The sequence below is a fragment of the Rana temporaria genome, chromosome 5 (genome assembly GCF_905171775.1).
Source record: "Rana temporaria chromosome 5, aRanTem1.1, whole genome shotgun sequence".
Taxonomy (NCBI): domain Eukaryota; kingdom Metazoa; phylum Chordata; class Amphibia; order Anura; family Ranidae; genus Rana; species Rana temporaria.
Genome location: NC_053493.1, coordinates 319,223,158 through 319,238,548, shown reverse-complemented (window position 1 = coordinate 319,238,548; position 15,391 = coordinate 319,223,158). Strand labels below are relative to the sequence as shown.

At 42.3% G+C, this 15,391-nt stretch overlaps 1 protein-coding gene across 4 annotated transcripts in view; it reads left to right on the top strand.

Moving 5' to 3' along the window:
* Nucleotides 1-15,391, top strand: part of RB1CC1 (RB1 inducible coiled-coil 1) — a 234,092-nt gene that overhangs the window by 165,764 nt on the left and 52,937 nt on the right. For all 4 annotated transcript variants that reach the window (XM_040354194.1, XM_040354196.1, XM_040354193.1 and 1 more), the window contains exons 15-17: nt 5,816-5,966; nt 8,395-8,503; nt 15,049-15,289. In XM_040354194.1, coding sequence (XP_040210128.1) covers nt 5,816-5,966; nt 8,395-8,503; nt 15,049-15,289 — 501 coding nt within the window. The remainder of the gene's footprint in view (nt 1-5,815; nt 5,967-8,394; nt 8,504-15,048; nt 15,290-15,391) is intronic.

The window sequence follows — 15,391 nt, the reverse complement described above, 5'->3', positions numbered from 1 at the left end:
TGGGCGGGAAGGTACGTAAGTGCCCTGTATGGAAGTGGTTAAAGTGAAAATAAAGAGTACCCAAGTTCCATTTTTCTGGTCTTTCTGTGCAATTTTGTTTATGCAACCTTTTTTTCTGGGCATGCACATTTTTAAAGCTTGAAATGTTGGCTATCTATGTACTCATAGATACCTCCTGTTTTATAATTTATTCAAATTGGGTAATATATTGTTTGTGTGGTTTAAAATGTACTTTAGTGTATTCTTACTAAACATTTGTTAATAAACTGCTGCTCAAATAACATGTGACCTAAAGATTTATAGCTGGATTCAGGTAGTTGAGCCTAACGTTAGGCAGGCGTAGCGTATCGCATATACGCTACGCCGCCGTAAGTTAGAGAGGCAAGTGCTGTATTTACAAAGCACTTGCGTCCTAAGTTACGGCGGCGTAGCGTAAATGTGCCGGCCTAAGCGTGCCTAATTCAAATTGTGAAGAGGTGGGCGTGTTTTATGCTAATGAATCGTGACCTGACGTGATTGGCGTTTTTCACGAACGGCGCATGCGCCGTCCGTGGACATATCCCAGTGCGCATGCTCCAAATTACGCCGCAAAGACTTATTGGTTTCGACGTGAACGTAAATTGCCCCATTCACGGACGACTTACGCAAACGACGTAAATTTTTTTAAATTCGACGCGGGTACGACGTCCATACGTAACATTGGCTGCGCCATCTTTTTGGTGGAATAACTTTAGGCCTGAAAACGCCTTGCGTAAACGGCGTATCTTAACTGCGACGGGCAAGCGTACGTTCGTGAATAGGCGTATCTAGCTGGTTTACGCATTCTAGGCGTAAATCAGCGTACACGCCCCTAGCGGCCGGCGGAAATAGGCAGCTAAAATACGACTGCGTAGGAGACTTACGCCGGTCATATCTTAGCAATATTTAAGTGTATCTCAGTTTGAGCATACGCTTAATGTTACGACGGCGCGGATTCGGAGTTACGACGGCGTATCTACTCATACGCCCGTCGTAAGTTTCCTGAATCTGGTTATAAAACTACAACCAATTTATTCTCCAGCGTGTCTGCCTTCAGAAAATATATCTCTTGAGGTTTAAGTAATCTTCAGTTCTAAAATAATCTCTTTAAACCAGGGTTTGACAAATTTGCTTGGAATCTAGGAGCCAGCTAAAAAAGTTAGGAGCCAGATACGCACCCCGCCCCGCCGAGCTCGCACGCAGAAGCGAACGCATACCTGAGTAGCGTCGGAATATGAAAGCAGTGTTCAAACCACACATGCAAGGTATCGCCGCGATTGGTAGAGCGAGAGAAATATTTCTAGCCCTAGACCTCCTCTGTAACTCAAAACATGCAACCTGTAGAATTTTTGAAATTTCGCCTATGGAGATTTTAAAGGGTAAAAGTTTGTCGCCATTCCACGAGCGGACGCAATTTTGAAGCGTGACATGTTGGGTATCAAAAAAAAAAAAATGGGCTAACTTTACTGTTGTCTTATTTTTTAATAAAAAAAAGTGTATTTTATCCCCAAAAAGTGCGCTTGCAAGACCGCTGCACAAATACAGTGTGACAGAAAGTATTGCAACGGTGTTAGAATAAAATATATATATAATGTTTGGGGGTTCTAATTAGAGGGAAGGAGATGGCAGTGAAAACACAGGGAAAGCTTCATTAATTTTGTCATGCCAAACGTTCTACCCATAACATTTAAACAGGGAAGAACACATGAAAATGAATCAACCAAACATATATATCCCACCGCAGTTGCAATGGGCATGCCCCAATAGGTCCCCCACAGCAAACCCATGTCCCGGGAAGCTCAAAAGGAGCCCCCACCATGTCTGCCCTCTGGGTCGATCCCCCCCGCGAAAAGTGGCGGGGCCCCACCATCCGGTGGGACCCAGCACCAAACATGGTACCCCCCCCCCCAGACCGATGGCCCAACGGTTGGCGAGATCACCCCCCACAGCCGGCACCAAGCATAAATCAGTAAACCCTTACATTACATATAAGAATATGTACGTTACGTTGTACGTTACATATAAGAATAGTTAAGCCTGACCCGCCTGTCCCCTTCAGGGCATCCCCCGACAGATCATCGCAGGACACCGCAGTAAGTGTTCCAGGTCCGTGGCTTGATGAGTCCTCCACAGACGCAGAAATGCCAGCCTATCCCCCACCCCAGGTGCGATAGCAACACTCCCCCCATCCGAACGCAGCAGAAGCAGCAACGGGGGGGGGGGACAAAAACCAGTGCAGTACACCGAACAGTTCCCCGCAGCGGCAGGTGTTGAGCAGCTCCCCTCCCCCATAGTCCTCGGGAGTGTGGGACAGCCGGGTCAGAGCACATAGCAGGTCAGATCCGAACAGGTCTGACAGGGACCACGTGGAGTGGCGGGGGAGAGAGAGAAAAAAAAGAGAGACATCCATTCACCTCTCTCATTCCAGAAGACGCCAGGGGATCCAAGCAGGGAGCCGCCAGACGGGGGGGGGGGGGGGCGTCAGAGAGAAACAAAAACGGATAGGGGGAGAGCCGGGCAAACAAAAAAAAGGGGAGATGATAAAAAAAATAAACAATAAACGGAGGCAGAGTAACGGTGATCTCAGGTAGGGTGTGCAGCGCAAGGACGGGACTGGCTCACCTCACCACCTCGCTAATCCTCCTGCGGTGCCTCTGCAGAGTTGTGACGGGGTCTGCGCTGATTCCTCTGTGGTCTAGGAGATCTGCCCCTTCTCACACCGGCCGATCCTGGGCGTAGTGTAGCGCGGGAGCAGTTGAAGCCAATCCGGTACCTCGACGGGTTCAATGCCCATAAATTCAAACAGGGCAGGAAAATCAGCCAGAGACCGAAGGGTGTAGGCACGCTGAGCCCTCTTAAAGGTGATGGAGATGGGGAATCCCCATCTGTATGTGAGTCCCGCATGTCTGGCAGCCTCCAGCACAGGTTTTAATAGTGCTCGCCATTGCAGCGTGGCTCGGGACAGGTCAGGCATAATGCGGAGCATTGCCCCGTCGAATTCCACATCTCCTTTCTCCCAGGCTGTCCGGAGTATCAGTTCTTTATGAGCATAATTGTGGATCCGACATATAACATCACGTGGCTTCTCCAAGTCTGCCGAGCGCGGGCCCAGGGCCCTATGGATCCGGTTGAACAATAAGGTAGGTGGAAAATGTTCACCCGTTAATGTCCTAAATATTGCTAGGGTGGACACTGCCAAATCCTCTGTACCCGTGGCCTCTGGCAGGCCCCTCAGGCGCAGATTATTGCGTCTGCTGCGGTCTTCCATCTCTTCTAGCTGGAGTTGCTGGGCACGGGCGATGTCTGCTTGGCTAGCCTGTACTGCTTCCACCGCCGCCATCCGACTCTCGAGGGTGGCCACAGTCGATTCCCCCGAGCCAAGCCGGTCAGACAGCACTCGGACCTCCTGTCGCACTACAGCTATTTCTTTGCGATGAGTTGCCTCCAACCTGCTGACTATCGCCTCTATGTCAGATCTCGTCGGTAAGGCCTGTAACAGCGCCCTAAGTTCTGCATCAGCCCTCAGTGGCGAGGAGGGGGGGTTTCGACAGGTCCTGTAAGTCCTGTCGGAAGGCTGCCGGGTGGGAAAGGTCCATTTGCAGGTTCGATATAGCCGCCTGCTGTGTTGTTCCTGATGAGGACTGTGGAGATTGCGTGCCACGAGGTTCAGTCCCGCTGGTGTCAGCCATCTTGAGGGCCGGGGAGGACCCGCTGGTGCCAGTGAGATATTTCTGAATATCTCTGCTCCTGCTTGGCTTAGGGGGGATCCGCTGCTGTGTTTTTCCCCTCCGCTTTCCAGCAGAGTACATGCCGGGTAAAGCAAGCAGAAATTCTTGTAGTTTAGCTGGGAAAGGACGGGTCGGACCGGGAGCTCCTCAGGCACACGTCCTCACTCAGCCATGTCCAAACCATGCCCCCCCAGAGTTTATTTTTTATCTTTATTTTTTTTTTACAGATTTTATTGAGAAGAATTACATTACAGGATATGGCAGTACATTTTTTTTTAATTAAATAGTAGACATAAATCAAAAACCATGTAGCCTAGGTATTGTGCGCAAAGGTAGATTACATAACAATGTCAATAATGAACCACAACATATGAGTAAAGGAACACTCATGCAGGGATAACTGGATGGATCATCTGTGGGGGGATCCCTAGAAACAAAAAACAGGGAGGAACTGCGGAAGAGAGGAGGGGGAGGCAGGAAGGGGGACGGGGTTGCACCAATTATGTCGCATAATGACACTAGGACGGTGAGATAGAGAACAGGGTAATCGTAGAGGGGGGTTTCAATAGTTGAGATACCTATGAGGTGAGGGTAAGGTTGGACCCGTTGTCCAGGCAAATGTTAATTGACGGAGGTGTCCACTGACCCCGGAGTTGGATGGCGAGCCCCATAGTTTGAGAAAGCGGTTTCAAAGTTTTTAATGCCAAACTAAAAATGAGGTACCAGCAACCAGGGCTGTGGAGTCGGTAGATAAATGTTCTGACTCTGACTCCTCAGTTTTTTGTTCTTCCGACTTCTCTGTATTAATATGCAAATATATTTTATACATTCCTTAAAGGAAAGAAAGGAAACATACATGTCATTACCACAGGAGTTTTTATAGCCTTAGCTGAATAACAGCAGTTTTTCCAATGGTTTACAGCTTCAGTCTTGAACTATTGACCCTCCATTCCCTTCACTTATACAAGTGTCTCTAGTCCTTCTTCAAAAAACATATTTACTTAATCCTTTATCAGTGAGAGGCTGCGTTCCCTGTAACAGCAGAACACAACACTATGGAAAGTATAAGTATTGCCGCTCCTAATTGTGCTTTGCGTGCCATATAGTGAAGCACATGAAAAGCATGCTTCTTCACGGTCACTTAACGTGTTTGTTTTGCGGTTATGTGAGGCACTGCATGCATTGGTCTTTAGTCTTATAGTAGAGAAGTCATTAATTATAACTTTTTGTGAATTGGGACATTTAAACTTGCTTTTTTAATTCCAATCTAAATTTAGTAGGAGTCGGAGTCCGTGCATTGTTTGCCGAATCCGACTCCAGGTACCCAAAATCTCCTCCGACTCCACAGCACTGCCAGCAACACTGTTAGCGAGTTTTCAGATTCCAATAAGTCCTCCAAGCGAGTCACCAGGCCCTTCTGAGAGACCAGCCTTCATCCTGGTTATCTAGGGTGGGGCCTGCCTTAGATCTTCACACCTTGGTATGGATTCCTCCACACCGGGCAGGACAGCCTCAGGACCTCCCTAAGCTTATGTAGGCCTCAAAATGGAGTTCCCTCCATATATATATTACTTTAAATAATTGAAAAATATAACTATTTCATACAGGCTACTTCTGAATATTACATCCAACTGGAGGACCTAAAGTACTCCGGGATAAGGGGCTGCAGACTTTATCAAGCACAGACGTGTGCTTTACAAATGTCTGGGACCACATAGCATGTAATGGACAGACCTTAAGCGTTCTACATAGTAAGCGGCGCTACCTGGGGTTTATGCCCGTTTAAGTGGTGTCGGTTTAATGTGTAGTTACTGTTTGTGCAGTAGTTGGAATTTAGATTATAGTCTTTTTAGTTATTTGAGATTTTAGCACTTATGTTTAAACGCACATTAAATCATGATTGCTGCACATGATGACTATGATGCTTTAAATTGGTGTTTTTTATATTTGTTTTTTGTTTTTTTATTTGTGGATCAAAGTGCTGCTTGTATGAATATTTATTATAATCGGCTTTGTCTAAAGGTTTATGTGTGTGTGTGTTAACAATTTTCTCTCTTCTTCCTTTTAAGTCCTTCTGTAGACACACACAGTTTGATCTCTGAGCTTCAGGAAACGCTTCAGCATGGAAAACAGTTATTTGCTGAGCATCTTGACTTGCAGGAAAGAAAAAAGACTGAAGAGCTGCAGAGTCTCAGGATATCCTTAATTGCAGAGCAGCAGGTATCACTATAGCCATAAAGACAGTTATTTATTTAAAACTGATTGTGACAGCTATAAACTACAATTTTTTGTTGTGTTACTACTGACCTCCAAAGCCACTATAAAAATGTCATGTTCCTGGATAACATACATAAATATACATCCTCTGTCTAGTTCAACTATCAGTTCACAAATTCTGACAGTTTTATGTTTGTTAAACGAAAAAGTTAAACTGGATAAATCTAGTCTAAATCATGCAGGCATGAAAGATGAGTTACAAAGCGATTAGCAACATGATCAGTGTAGTTTGCTTCACTTTTTGTCTGTTAACAGATCAGAATAATTTAGTTTTGTTTGTTTTTTGTTTTTTTTATTGCATAGGTTTAACCTGTTTATTTGTGATTCACAGTATCATTTACTTGATAAACATCAATAAAAATTTTGAGATTTAAAAAAGTAATCTGGGAAACTTTAAGGGCTTATGCACACTGCAGCTCAAAAAAAACCTGTCTTTACAGGCATTTGAGCTTTCAATTCTATGCCTAAAAGCTAAGAAGCTTGTGCTTTTTTGTGCTCTTTTGAGCATCTTTATTGAGCTCTTTTGAGCATAAAGCCATGTACACACGATCGGTTTGTCCGATGAAAACAGACCAATGGACTGTTTTCATCGGACAAACCGATCGTGTGTGGGCCCCATCGTTTTTTTTCCATCAATGAAAAAAGATAGAACATGTTTTAAAATTTTCCTATGGATAAAAAAAAACGATAGACAAATCCGATCCTCTGTGTGGAACTCCATCGGACATAAATCCACGCATGCTCAGAATCAAGTTGACGCATGCTCAGAAGCATTGAACTTAATTTGTTTCGGTTCGTCGTAGTGTTGTATGTCGCTGCGTTTTGGCACGGTCAGATTTTTGACTGATGGTGTGTAGGTAAGGCTGATGAAAGTCAGCTTCATCGGATATCCAACGAAAAAATCGTTTGGATCAGATTCCATCAGATATCCGATCGTGTGTACAGGGCTTAAGTGTTTTTTTTTTTTTTGTTTTTTTTTTTCCACAAACCTTCCCCTCGGCTAATTTTTCCTTTTTTTTGCATTTTCAAGCTCAAAGGCCCCTTTCACACGGAGCGGATCAGTAATGATCTGCCTCCGTATGCTCAGCGGGGATCGCTCCGTTGATCCCTGCTGAGCCGTGGGATGACAGGGTGGTCCCCGCACACTGTGCAGGGACCGCCCTGTCTTATCTCCGCTCTCCCCTATGGGGGGATCGGATGAACACGGACCGCATGTCCGTGTTAATCCGATCTGCAGACGGAAGGAAAATAGGGTTTTCTTCGATCTGCAGAATCGAATCATTGCGGAGGAGGGCAATCTCATAGGGACCAATGTATGTCCCTTTTTTATCCGCAAACGGATGGATGAAAAAGCAGACATACGGTCCGCACGTGTGAAAGAGGCCTTACATCCTTTTTAACGCTTTTTCGCATGTGTTTGCATGTTTTTTTTTGGCAGTTAGGCGTCTTTTCTGCTCGAAAGCTCCTCTCAAAAATGCGAGTTTGGTGGGGGTTTTTTCTGCCTGTAAGAGCATATGCCTGTAATCTCTTGAAAAAGACATACTGTATGTGACCGCGATATTGTGTCAATCTCGCTCCCTTTCTCGGCGAGATTGACCACCTACGAGCCCCGTCGCGGGAGCCAGCGCTGAGCCGGCTCGCCGAGATGGGGAAAAAGCCGTCATAGAAGCGATGGGGATCCGACTTGGATTCCCGCCAATTCTAGCCGCGGCATTTGGTATGAATCATGAGAGGGAACTCCATGCCGGTTTTTTATTTAAAATTTGGCGTGGAGTTCCCCCTCATGATTCATACCAAACGCCAAGGCTAGATTTGGCGGGAATCCAAGTCGGAATCCCCGTCGCTTCTATGACACGCACGCTGGAATGTGCTTTTTCTAATCCAGTGAGTGTGAGATGTCGGCACCATGTCGCGAGAATCAGCGCGATGCCATCGTGCTGGAAACACATTCCCTGGGACATGTATTGTAGGGGTTTATTTACTTGTAGGGCAAATCAACTTTTCACTACAAGTGCACTTGGAAATGCAGTCGCTGTAGATCTGAGGACGTGCAAGGAAAATAAAAAACAGCGTTTTCCCTGTAAATGATTGGAAGATAGAAATCAGCAGAGCTTCACCTCATTCCAGATCTTTGCCTCAGATCTACAACGACTACACTTCCAAGTGCACTTGTAGTGCAAAGTTGATTTGCCTTTAGTGAATCAACCCCCATAGTGTGCATGGACACATTGGCTAACATGGAGGGGAGTTTGAAGGCAGAGAAAAAGTTCAAAAGCCTGTAGGAACAGCTTATTTGAGATGCAGTGTGCATGATCCCTTCAGGGTGGATATCTTAATTACAACTCGTTCTTTTTTTTTTTTTCTTCTATAGACAAACTTTAACACAGTTTTGACAAGAGAGAAAGTGAAGAAAGAGAGTATAATTAGTGAGCTCAGTGAGAAACTGAAGAGTGTTACACTACAGCAAGACAGAGATAAAGGTAAGTAAAGCGTCCATCTTGGATCTCATTGGAGGAAATCTAAACCTTTTCACCATTCGGGTACACTCTGCTTTTTTCTAAAGCTGGCCATACACTGATTGAATTGTGGCTGGCTTTTGATGACCTGTGCAAAATGAATGCAGTGGTTGGCCCTGTCGGCACCCATCTTTCCATCTAAAAATCAAAGCCTGTCTGATAATTCTTGGTTCCCCGCCCACTGTATTCTCACAGCCATTACTGGCTATCGGGATACAAAAGCCTCAGCTGGAAATTCATCCATTGACACTGTATATCATGGATATAGGAATCTATTATTGTATGGCCAACTTACCATTGTATGTTTAGCACAATTTTGCTAATTTGTTAGTTGTTCAACTTCATTTCCATTTTTTGAAGTGTCCTTTGAGAAAAATGACACACTTCTTTTAAAGACACATATTGTAAAACTGTTTACTGTAAATTTTCCACAGAACTTATTGATGTAACTTATTGGCAGAGATTGTTCTGATCCGATTATAGAAGCACAAATACTGTAAATGTACCACAATATATAATTAATATTTAATAATAATTTAGCAAAATGTTTTATAGGAAAGACATTGGTTTATTTTGGCTAAGCTGGGAAAATACATTTGCAACTACTGTGTTTGGCATTTGTAAGCATTAGGAAAGCTGTTGCAATCAAATTATGCAATGTGTTATTCAGCAATCCAATTGTAATGAGTTTATAGCAGTGACATGACTTTCCTTTATGACGTTACCAGCTGGCTATGAGAAGTCAGCTTAGACAATAACTACAAAAACATAAAGTATAATAAGAATGTATATATTATACATAAAGTTATTATCTAAATAAAAAAAAAAAAGTAGTTTTAACCATTATGCCATAAAATGTAAACATAACCAACTATATACTAAGATTGGTATTGGTTAAACCAGGAATCAAATGTAACAAAATATTAAATATGTTAAAATGGATGTAAACCCTTCATACACCCAGTGTAGTGAACGGCCTCAGATGAAACACAGGGATGAACCAAATCTCCCTACATAAGTTTTACATCAATATCTGCTGTCTTCACATTGATATACTGTTTAGAAAGTTCAGATCGTCTTAGGAGATTTTCTCTTCCTGTTTGAGCCCTGGTTCATATTGATGCTACTTTGAAATTCTCTTGAAATAGCGGGATTTCAAAGTAGCAAGGTCAGCGCAATTTTTAGCTGCTACTTGATAGTCATCTATGTGGCATCATGCCCAGATGTCTATTGAAGTCACATCTGAAATCGGAAAAAGTAGTGCAGGAACTACTTTTGCAAATCGGTGCGTCACCGCAAAATCGGTGTCGCACCAATTGGAACAGTGCCATTGCCTCCAATAGGCTGCGACGTTGCACCCAAACAAAATTGACGTAATTTTTTTCCCCACAAATAGAGCTTTCTTTTGGTGGTATTTGATCACCTCTGCGGTTTTTATTTTTTGCAATTGTGAAAAAAAATGCAATATTTTTAACGTTTTGCTATAATAAATATCCCCCCAAAAAATCTAAAAAAAACATTTATTTCTCAGTTTAGGCCGATATGTATTCTTCTACATATTTTTGGTAAAAAAAATCACAATAAGCCTAAATTGATTGGTTTGCGCAAAAGTTATAACGTCTACAAATGTTAATAGATTGGTTTGGCAAGAACAATTCTTCATGAATCCATGCTGATTGCTGCTAATGATACCGTTGTCATTACTAAAATGTTGTATATAGTCCTTTATCATCACCTCCAAGAGCTTGCATACTATTGATGTTAGGCTAACTGGTCTGTAATTCCCAGGGATGTATCTTGGCCCTTTTTTAAATATTGCCACAGAATTTACATCCACCCTTGGCCTCTTATTTTGTCCCCGATAGTGACTTGTTAGCCTGATACATTGCAGATGCTTTGAGCAGATTGTCAGAACTTACCGTATTTATCGGGGTATTGCGCGCTCGGGCGTATAGCGCGCACCCCTAATGTGGACCCGCAATTCCTTTGAACGCCTCCGCCGACGTATACTGAGTGCAGTACACTCGGCTACATTCGGCCAGGCTTGGCTTCGTACTGCACTCGGTATACGTCGGCGCAGGCATTCAAACTGAGCGTGGGAAGCGGGTATCGGCGTATATCGCGCACCCACGATTTTCCCCTTATTTTAAGGGGAAAAAAGTGTGCGGTATACGCCGATAAATACGGTACTCATGTTTGCATTATAGAGAGATCATACAGGATTCACTTCATGTAAGTGCAGAAAGGTCATTTTGTTCATGGAAAATATTACTGCTATAAACCTCCCCTACATGCATATTGCTGGCCACAACATCATGAATATTGTACTCGAAGCTTGAAAATTAGGCCCATTTTATAGGAATGAACCAATGCTGACAAAATTACTTTAAAAAGTAATTCTGGTATATACTATAATTTCTACTGATAACATTGGATACAAATCCTCCTTGACTCCTAAAACACCCCACTTTGTAATCTTGAGTCAATACAACCCCCCAGCTTCAAATTTTAGATTGAAATCAAGTACTGCTTGTACATTGATGAAGGGGACATTCCCTGAAAGCTTGTCCTGGACAAGTGCACTAATATGGCTACAATCACCTCAAGCAAACTGTTTTTATTAAATGAAAGCACAAATCTGTTTTCTGCATTTCTCTTTGATTTGCCTTACATGGGTCAGTTTTTAACAGATAATCAGATGTCTTCAGGACATCTGATCTTTATTTTTAGTTCTCTTTCTGTGAATGTCCCAGTTTTTTCCAGTGCGAACTAGCCGTTAATGAACTGTTCATGGTTGTCTCTTGACCGTATAGACATAGTGAACAACATTTACTTGTGTGACCCCTGCTAGGCATCACGTTGTTTTAGTACTAAATTTACCAGCTTTTATGGTTAAACAAAATAAGTGGAATGTTCAGCATGATAAATAATAATGTGCTAGAAAATTAATAAAGACGTGTCTTACAGAGACAGACGCAGTGAGCTCCACTCCAGAACAGAAATGTGTGAATCACTGAGATGAGTTTTGCTGTCAGTGTAACCTGAGTAACTCTTTAGCAGTTAGAGAGATAACTATACCAGTTTCAAAATGTGCCTGTGTCCAGACCTAAAATAAGTCTTTCTGAAATAAAAATGTGGAACGGTTGGAAATGTTTCTATGCATTGGAACATCAGTACAAAAAACTTAAATTTTCCTCCATGCAATGCACCAGTGCACCTTTGCAGCTTAGCAATCATTTTAAAACCATGGCAAGTCCCCCTCCTCAAAAAGGCACATGTATAGTCATGCCAATGAACAACTAAATGATTAATAGAAGGATTGGGAGAAAAAGCTGTGGTCACTTGAGACCAAAATTGAGCTCTTTGGCATTAACTTGCCGTGTTTGGAGGAAGAAAAATGCTGACTATGACCCTAACAACACCAGCCATACAGTGAAGCACATAGGTGGAAACATTATGCTTTGGGGCTGTTTCTCTGCTAAAAGTACAGGCTGACTTTGTTGCATTGAGGAGCCATGGATTGGAAAATCTTGGATGAGAACCTTCTTTCCTCAGCCAGAACTCTAAAGATGGGTCGTCGATGGGTCTTCCAGCATCACAATGACCCAAAACATACCACCAATGCAACAAAGAAGTGGCTCAAGAAGAAGCACATTAGGGTTACAGAGTGGCCTAGTCAGTCTCCAGATGTTAATCCTATAGAAAATATATGGGGGGAGCTGAAACTTGAAGTTGCCAGGAGACAGTCAAGAAACCTTAAGGATTTAGAAAGTCTGGAAACAAAAGTGGGCCAAAATCTCTCCTGATATGTGTGCCAACCTGGTAACCCAACTACAAGAAATGTCTTACCTCTGTGCTTGTCAACAGATGTTTCTCCACCAAGTACTAAGTCATGTTTTGGGGATCAAATATATATTTTACTCACTGAACTGCAACCTAATTTATAGCATTTGTTTTATGTGTTTTTACTAGAAATTTGGTTGATATTCTGTCCCTATCGTTTAACATGCACCTATGATAAAAATTATAGACCCTTTATTTCTTTGTGAATGGGCAAACTTACAAAATCTGCAGGGTATCAAATAATTATTTTCCCCACTGTAAGCCTTCTGTAAAATTTGCTGTAAAAAGGACTCTGGATTTTCTGTAAAACAATAAGTGTTTGGGAATGTGAAATGATACAATTCATCTGCAATATTAGATCAGTTGACGTCACTTCTCTTGAGATCAATAAACTCTGGTAAACGAGATCTCTGCTTTGCTTACAAATGTATTACATGTAGTTGCCCCCCTTCCCTGTATATAAAGGATATTATTCTTTCAGGGGCATGCAGTAGAAAGAGATACTTGCCTTATTCTTCAGTTCCCCAGGCTTCCTCCCCAATTGTTCCATTTTTAACGTCCAGTTCCATTTGAAAACCCAACTCTTCGCCAGTCATGTGGCCACCCCCCTCACCAATGTCACCATGTACAATGCAGGACAATCTGCAACTACTGGTTCTACATTGTACATGATAACATCAAATGTTCGCTCACATTCCAGACCGAAAATAAAGATCACTAGCTGCTATGGGACCAATGAATACGGCAAGTATTTCTCACTGCCTCATCTCCCTAGACTAAACACGCATTCAATCTTTAATATATGGGGCTGGGGGATGGGACACTTAGATGTAATTGTTTATACACTAGCCTGTGTTTTAAACAGAAAACCTATATACGAAAAGGGTATGTTTCCTAAGGGCCCTTTCACTCCTATGAGCTTATGCTTCACCAGATGGCACATTTCCAGCGTGTCAAAGGTGCATCAAAATGATTCCCCTTTTAAATCCTATGTGATTTTTCACATTGCTGCGCTGAGTTGGCGCTGCAGTTTGAAAAGTCCTGCATGCAGCATCTTTGGTGCGCTTTTCAAAAGAGCACCACAGATGCACATTCCATTCAGGTCAATGGAAAAGGCACCTAAAACGCATTAGGTGTATTTTTTATACATGTGCAGTTTGTTTCGTTCTGAATTGATACTCTGACAAGTTTTTCGCTATTGGAAAATTCAGATGTATCCGAATTTCCCCTAATCCCAATAGGAATACATTTAAATGAATCAGAAATAAATTATAACAATTGCTAATTTCCTTTAAAACTGTGTGCAAGTATACCTAAAAGAATTGATGCTGTTTTGAAGACAAAGAGTATTCAAATAATGACTTAATTTCGATTTTTTTTCCTCTATTCACTCACCCTGTATTGTTTAAATTGATAAAGTAATTATTTTGTTGAAAACATTCTTACTTTGCATTATTTCTTCACACCTGCCTAAAACTTTGCACAGTACTGTACAAAGAGGCAGCAAAATGTTGAAGTGAGATATTTATTGTATACCTTAGAACACTTCACATATTCTAAATAACCACTTGACGTCCGCGCTATAGCCGAAAGATGGCTACAGTGCATGTATGTCCTTCTGTTCTCACAACGCCCTTCAGACTCAGCTGATCACAGAGCAGGGTACAGGGCAAATCATAGCTGTCAGCCAATGGCAGCTGATCACAGAAGTTATTTTCTTCACTCTGTCAGCCATCTATCAGTGCCCATCAGTACTGCTAATCAGTGCCCAACAGTGCTGCCAATCAATGCCACCTCTCCGTGCCCATCCTTGAAGGAGAAAAATTGCCTGTTTGCAAAAATAATTTAACAGAATATGAAAAAAAAAAAATCCTTAAAAAATCTTGATCTTTTTTTGTTTAGCATGAAAGAAAAACAGTGGCAAATAAATACCACCAATATAAAGCTCTATTTGTGTGAAAAAAATTATAAAAATGTATTTTTGGTAAAGGATTGCATGACGGCGCAATTGTCAATCAAAATGTGAGAGTGCTGAAAGATGGAAATTGGCCTGGTCAAGAAAGGGATATAAGTGCCCAGTAAGCAAGTGGTTAATACGAAGAAGGTTAACGTGTAAAAAGTCCAGATCAACATACATGCCTTTTATAACCTAGGACTTTTCAATTCTTTTTGTTTCAATCCTGTTATTAAAGGTTTAAGCCAACCATTAATGGTGCGATTTTCTTTTCTGCAACCAGCCGGACATAGATGGTTTGACTCTTGGCTGGTTCAGCGGAGACCGGCCCATATTTGAACCTTCTATAGGCAGGATGATTGTATCCAAGTCAATCCATCGATCAACCTGGTTACAACCAGCATGTCAAATTTTACACGCAATTATTGCCAACAGCCATAGCTGCTCGGAATAATCAATGTGAGTTCTCCCGGTACAGATGGCTCCCCACCGGGGAACACGAGAGGGATTGCAACAGGGATCCCCCCATCAACACTGTCTGTGGTTGCAGGAAAGACAATCGCACCATCTATGGCCCGGCTTAAGTTTGTAACGGTTGCCTTCATTTTTACTTCATCTTGGGACCATTTTTTAAATTATTGTTATTTATCCTTGATATAATTCAAGTAGTGTCTAGTACATTTATATCTGTTATTTATTTGTTGTTTTCTAGCTTTAATCGAAACTCTCTCTGAAGATCGAGCACATTTACTGCAAGAGAAGAAGAAGCTAGAAGAGGAATTTGGCAAGCTTCAGAGTCTTAAGTCTTCAACTCATATGGTTTTTTCTTCAGAACCTGCTGGAGCCTATGCACCTGACCCTGCTAGTGAAATAAATAGACCTGTTTATGATGCTGCTGTTGTAGAGGAGGATAGAATGGAACCCACTTTAGATACCAGCATGACAGCTGTTCAGTAAGTGCAATCTGTTTTTTTGACTAAACTGTTTAAGTGTGTAAACCATTTACTTTCAGCATCTGTAGTAACCTACTGGGCAAAACACAAAGAGGGCAAAAT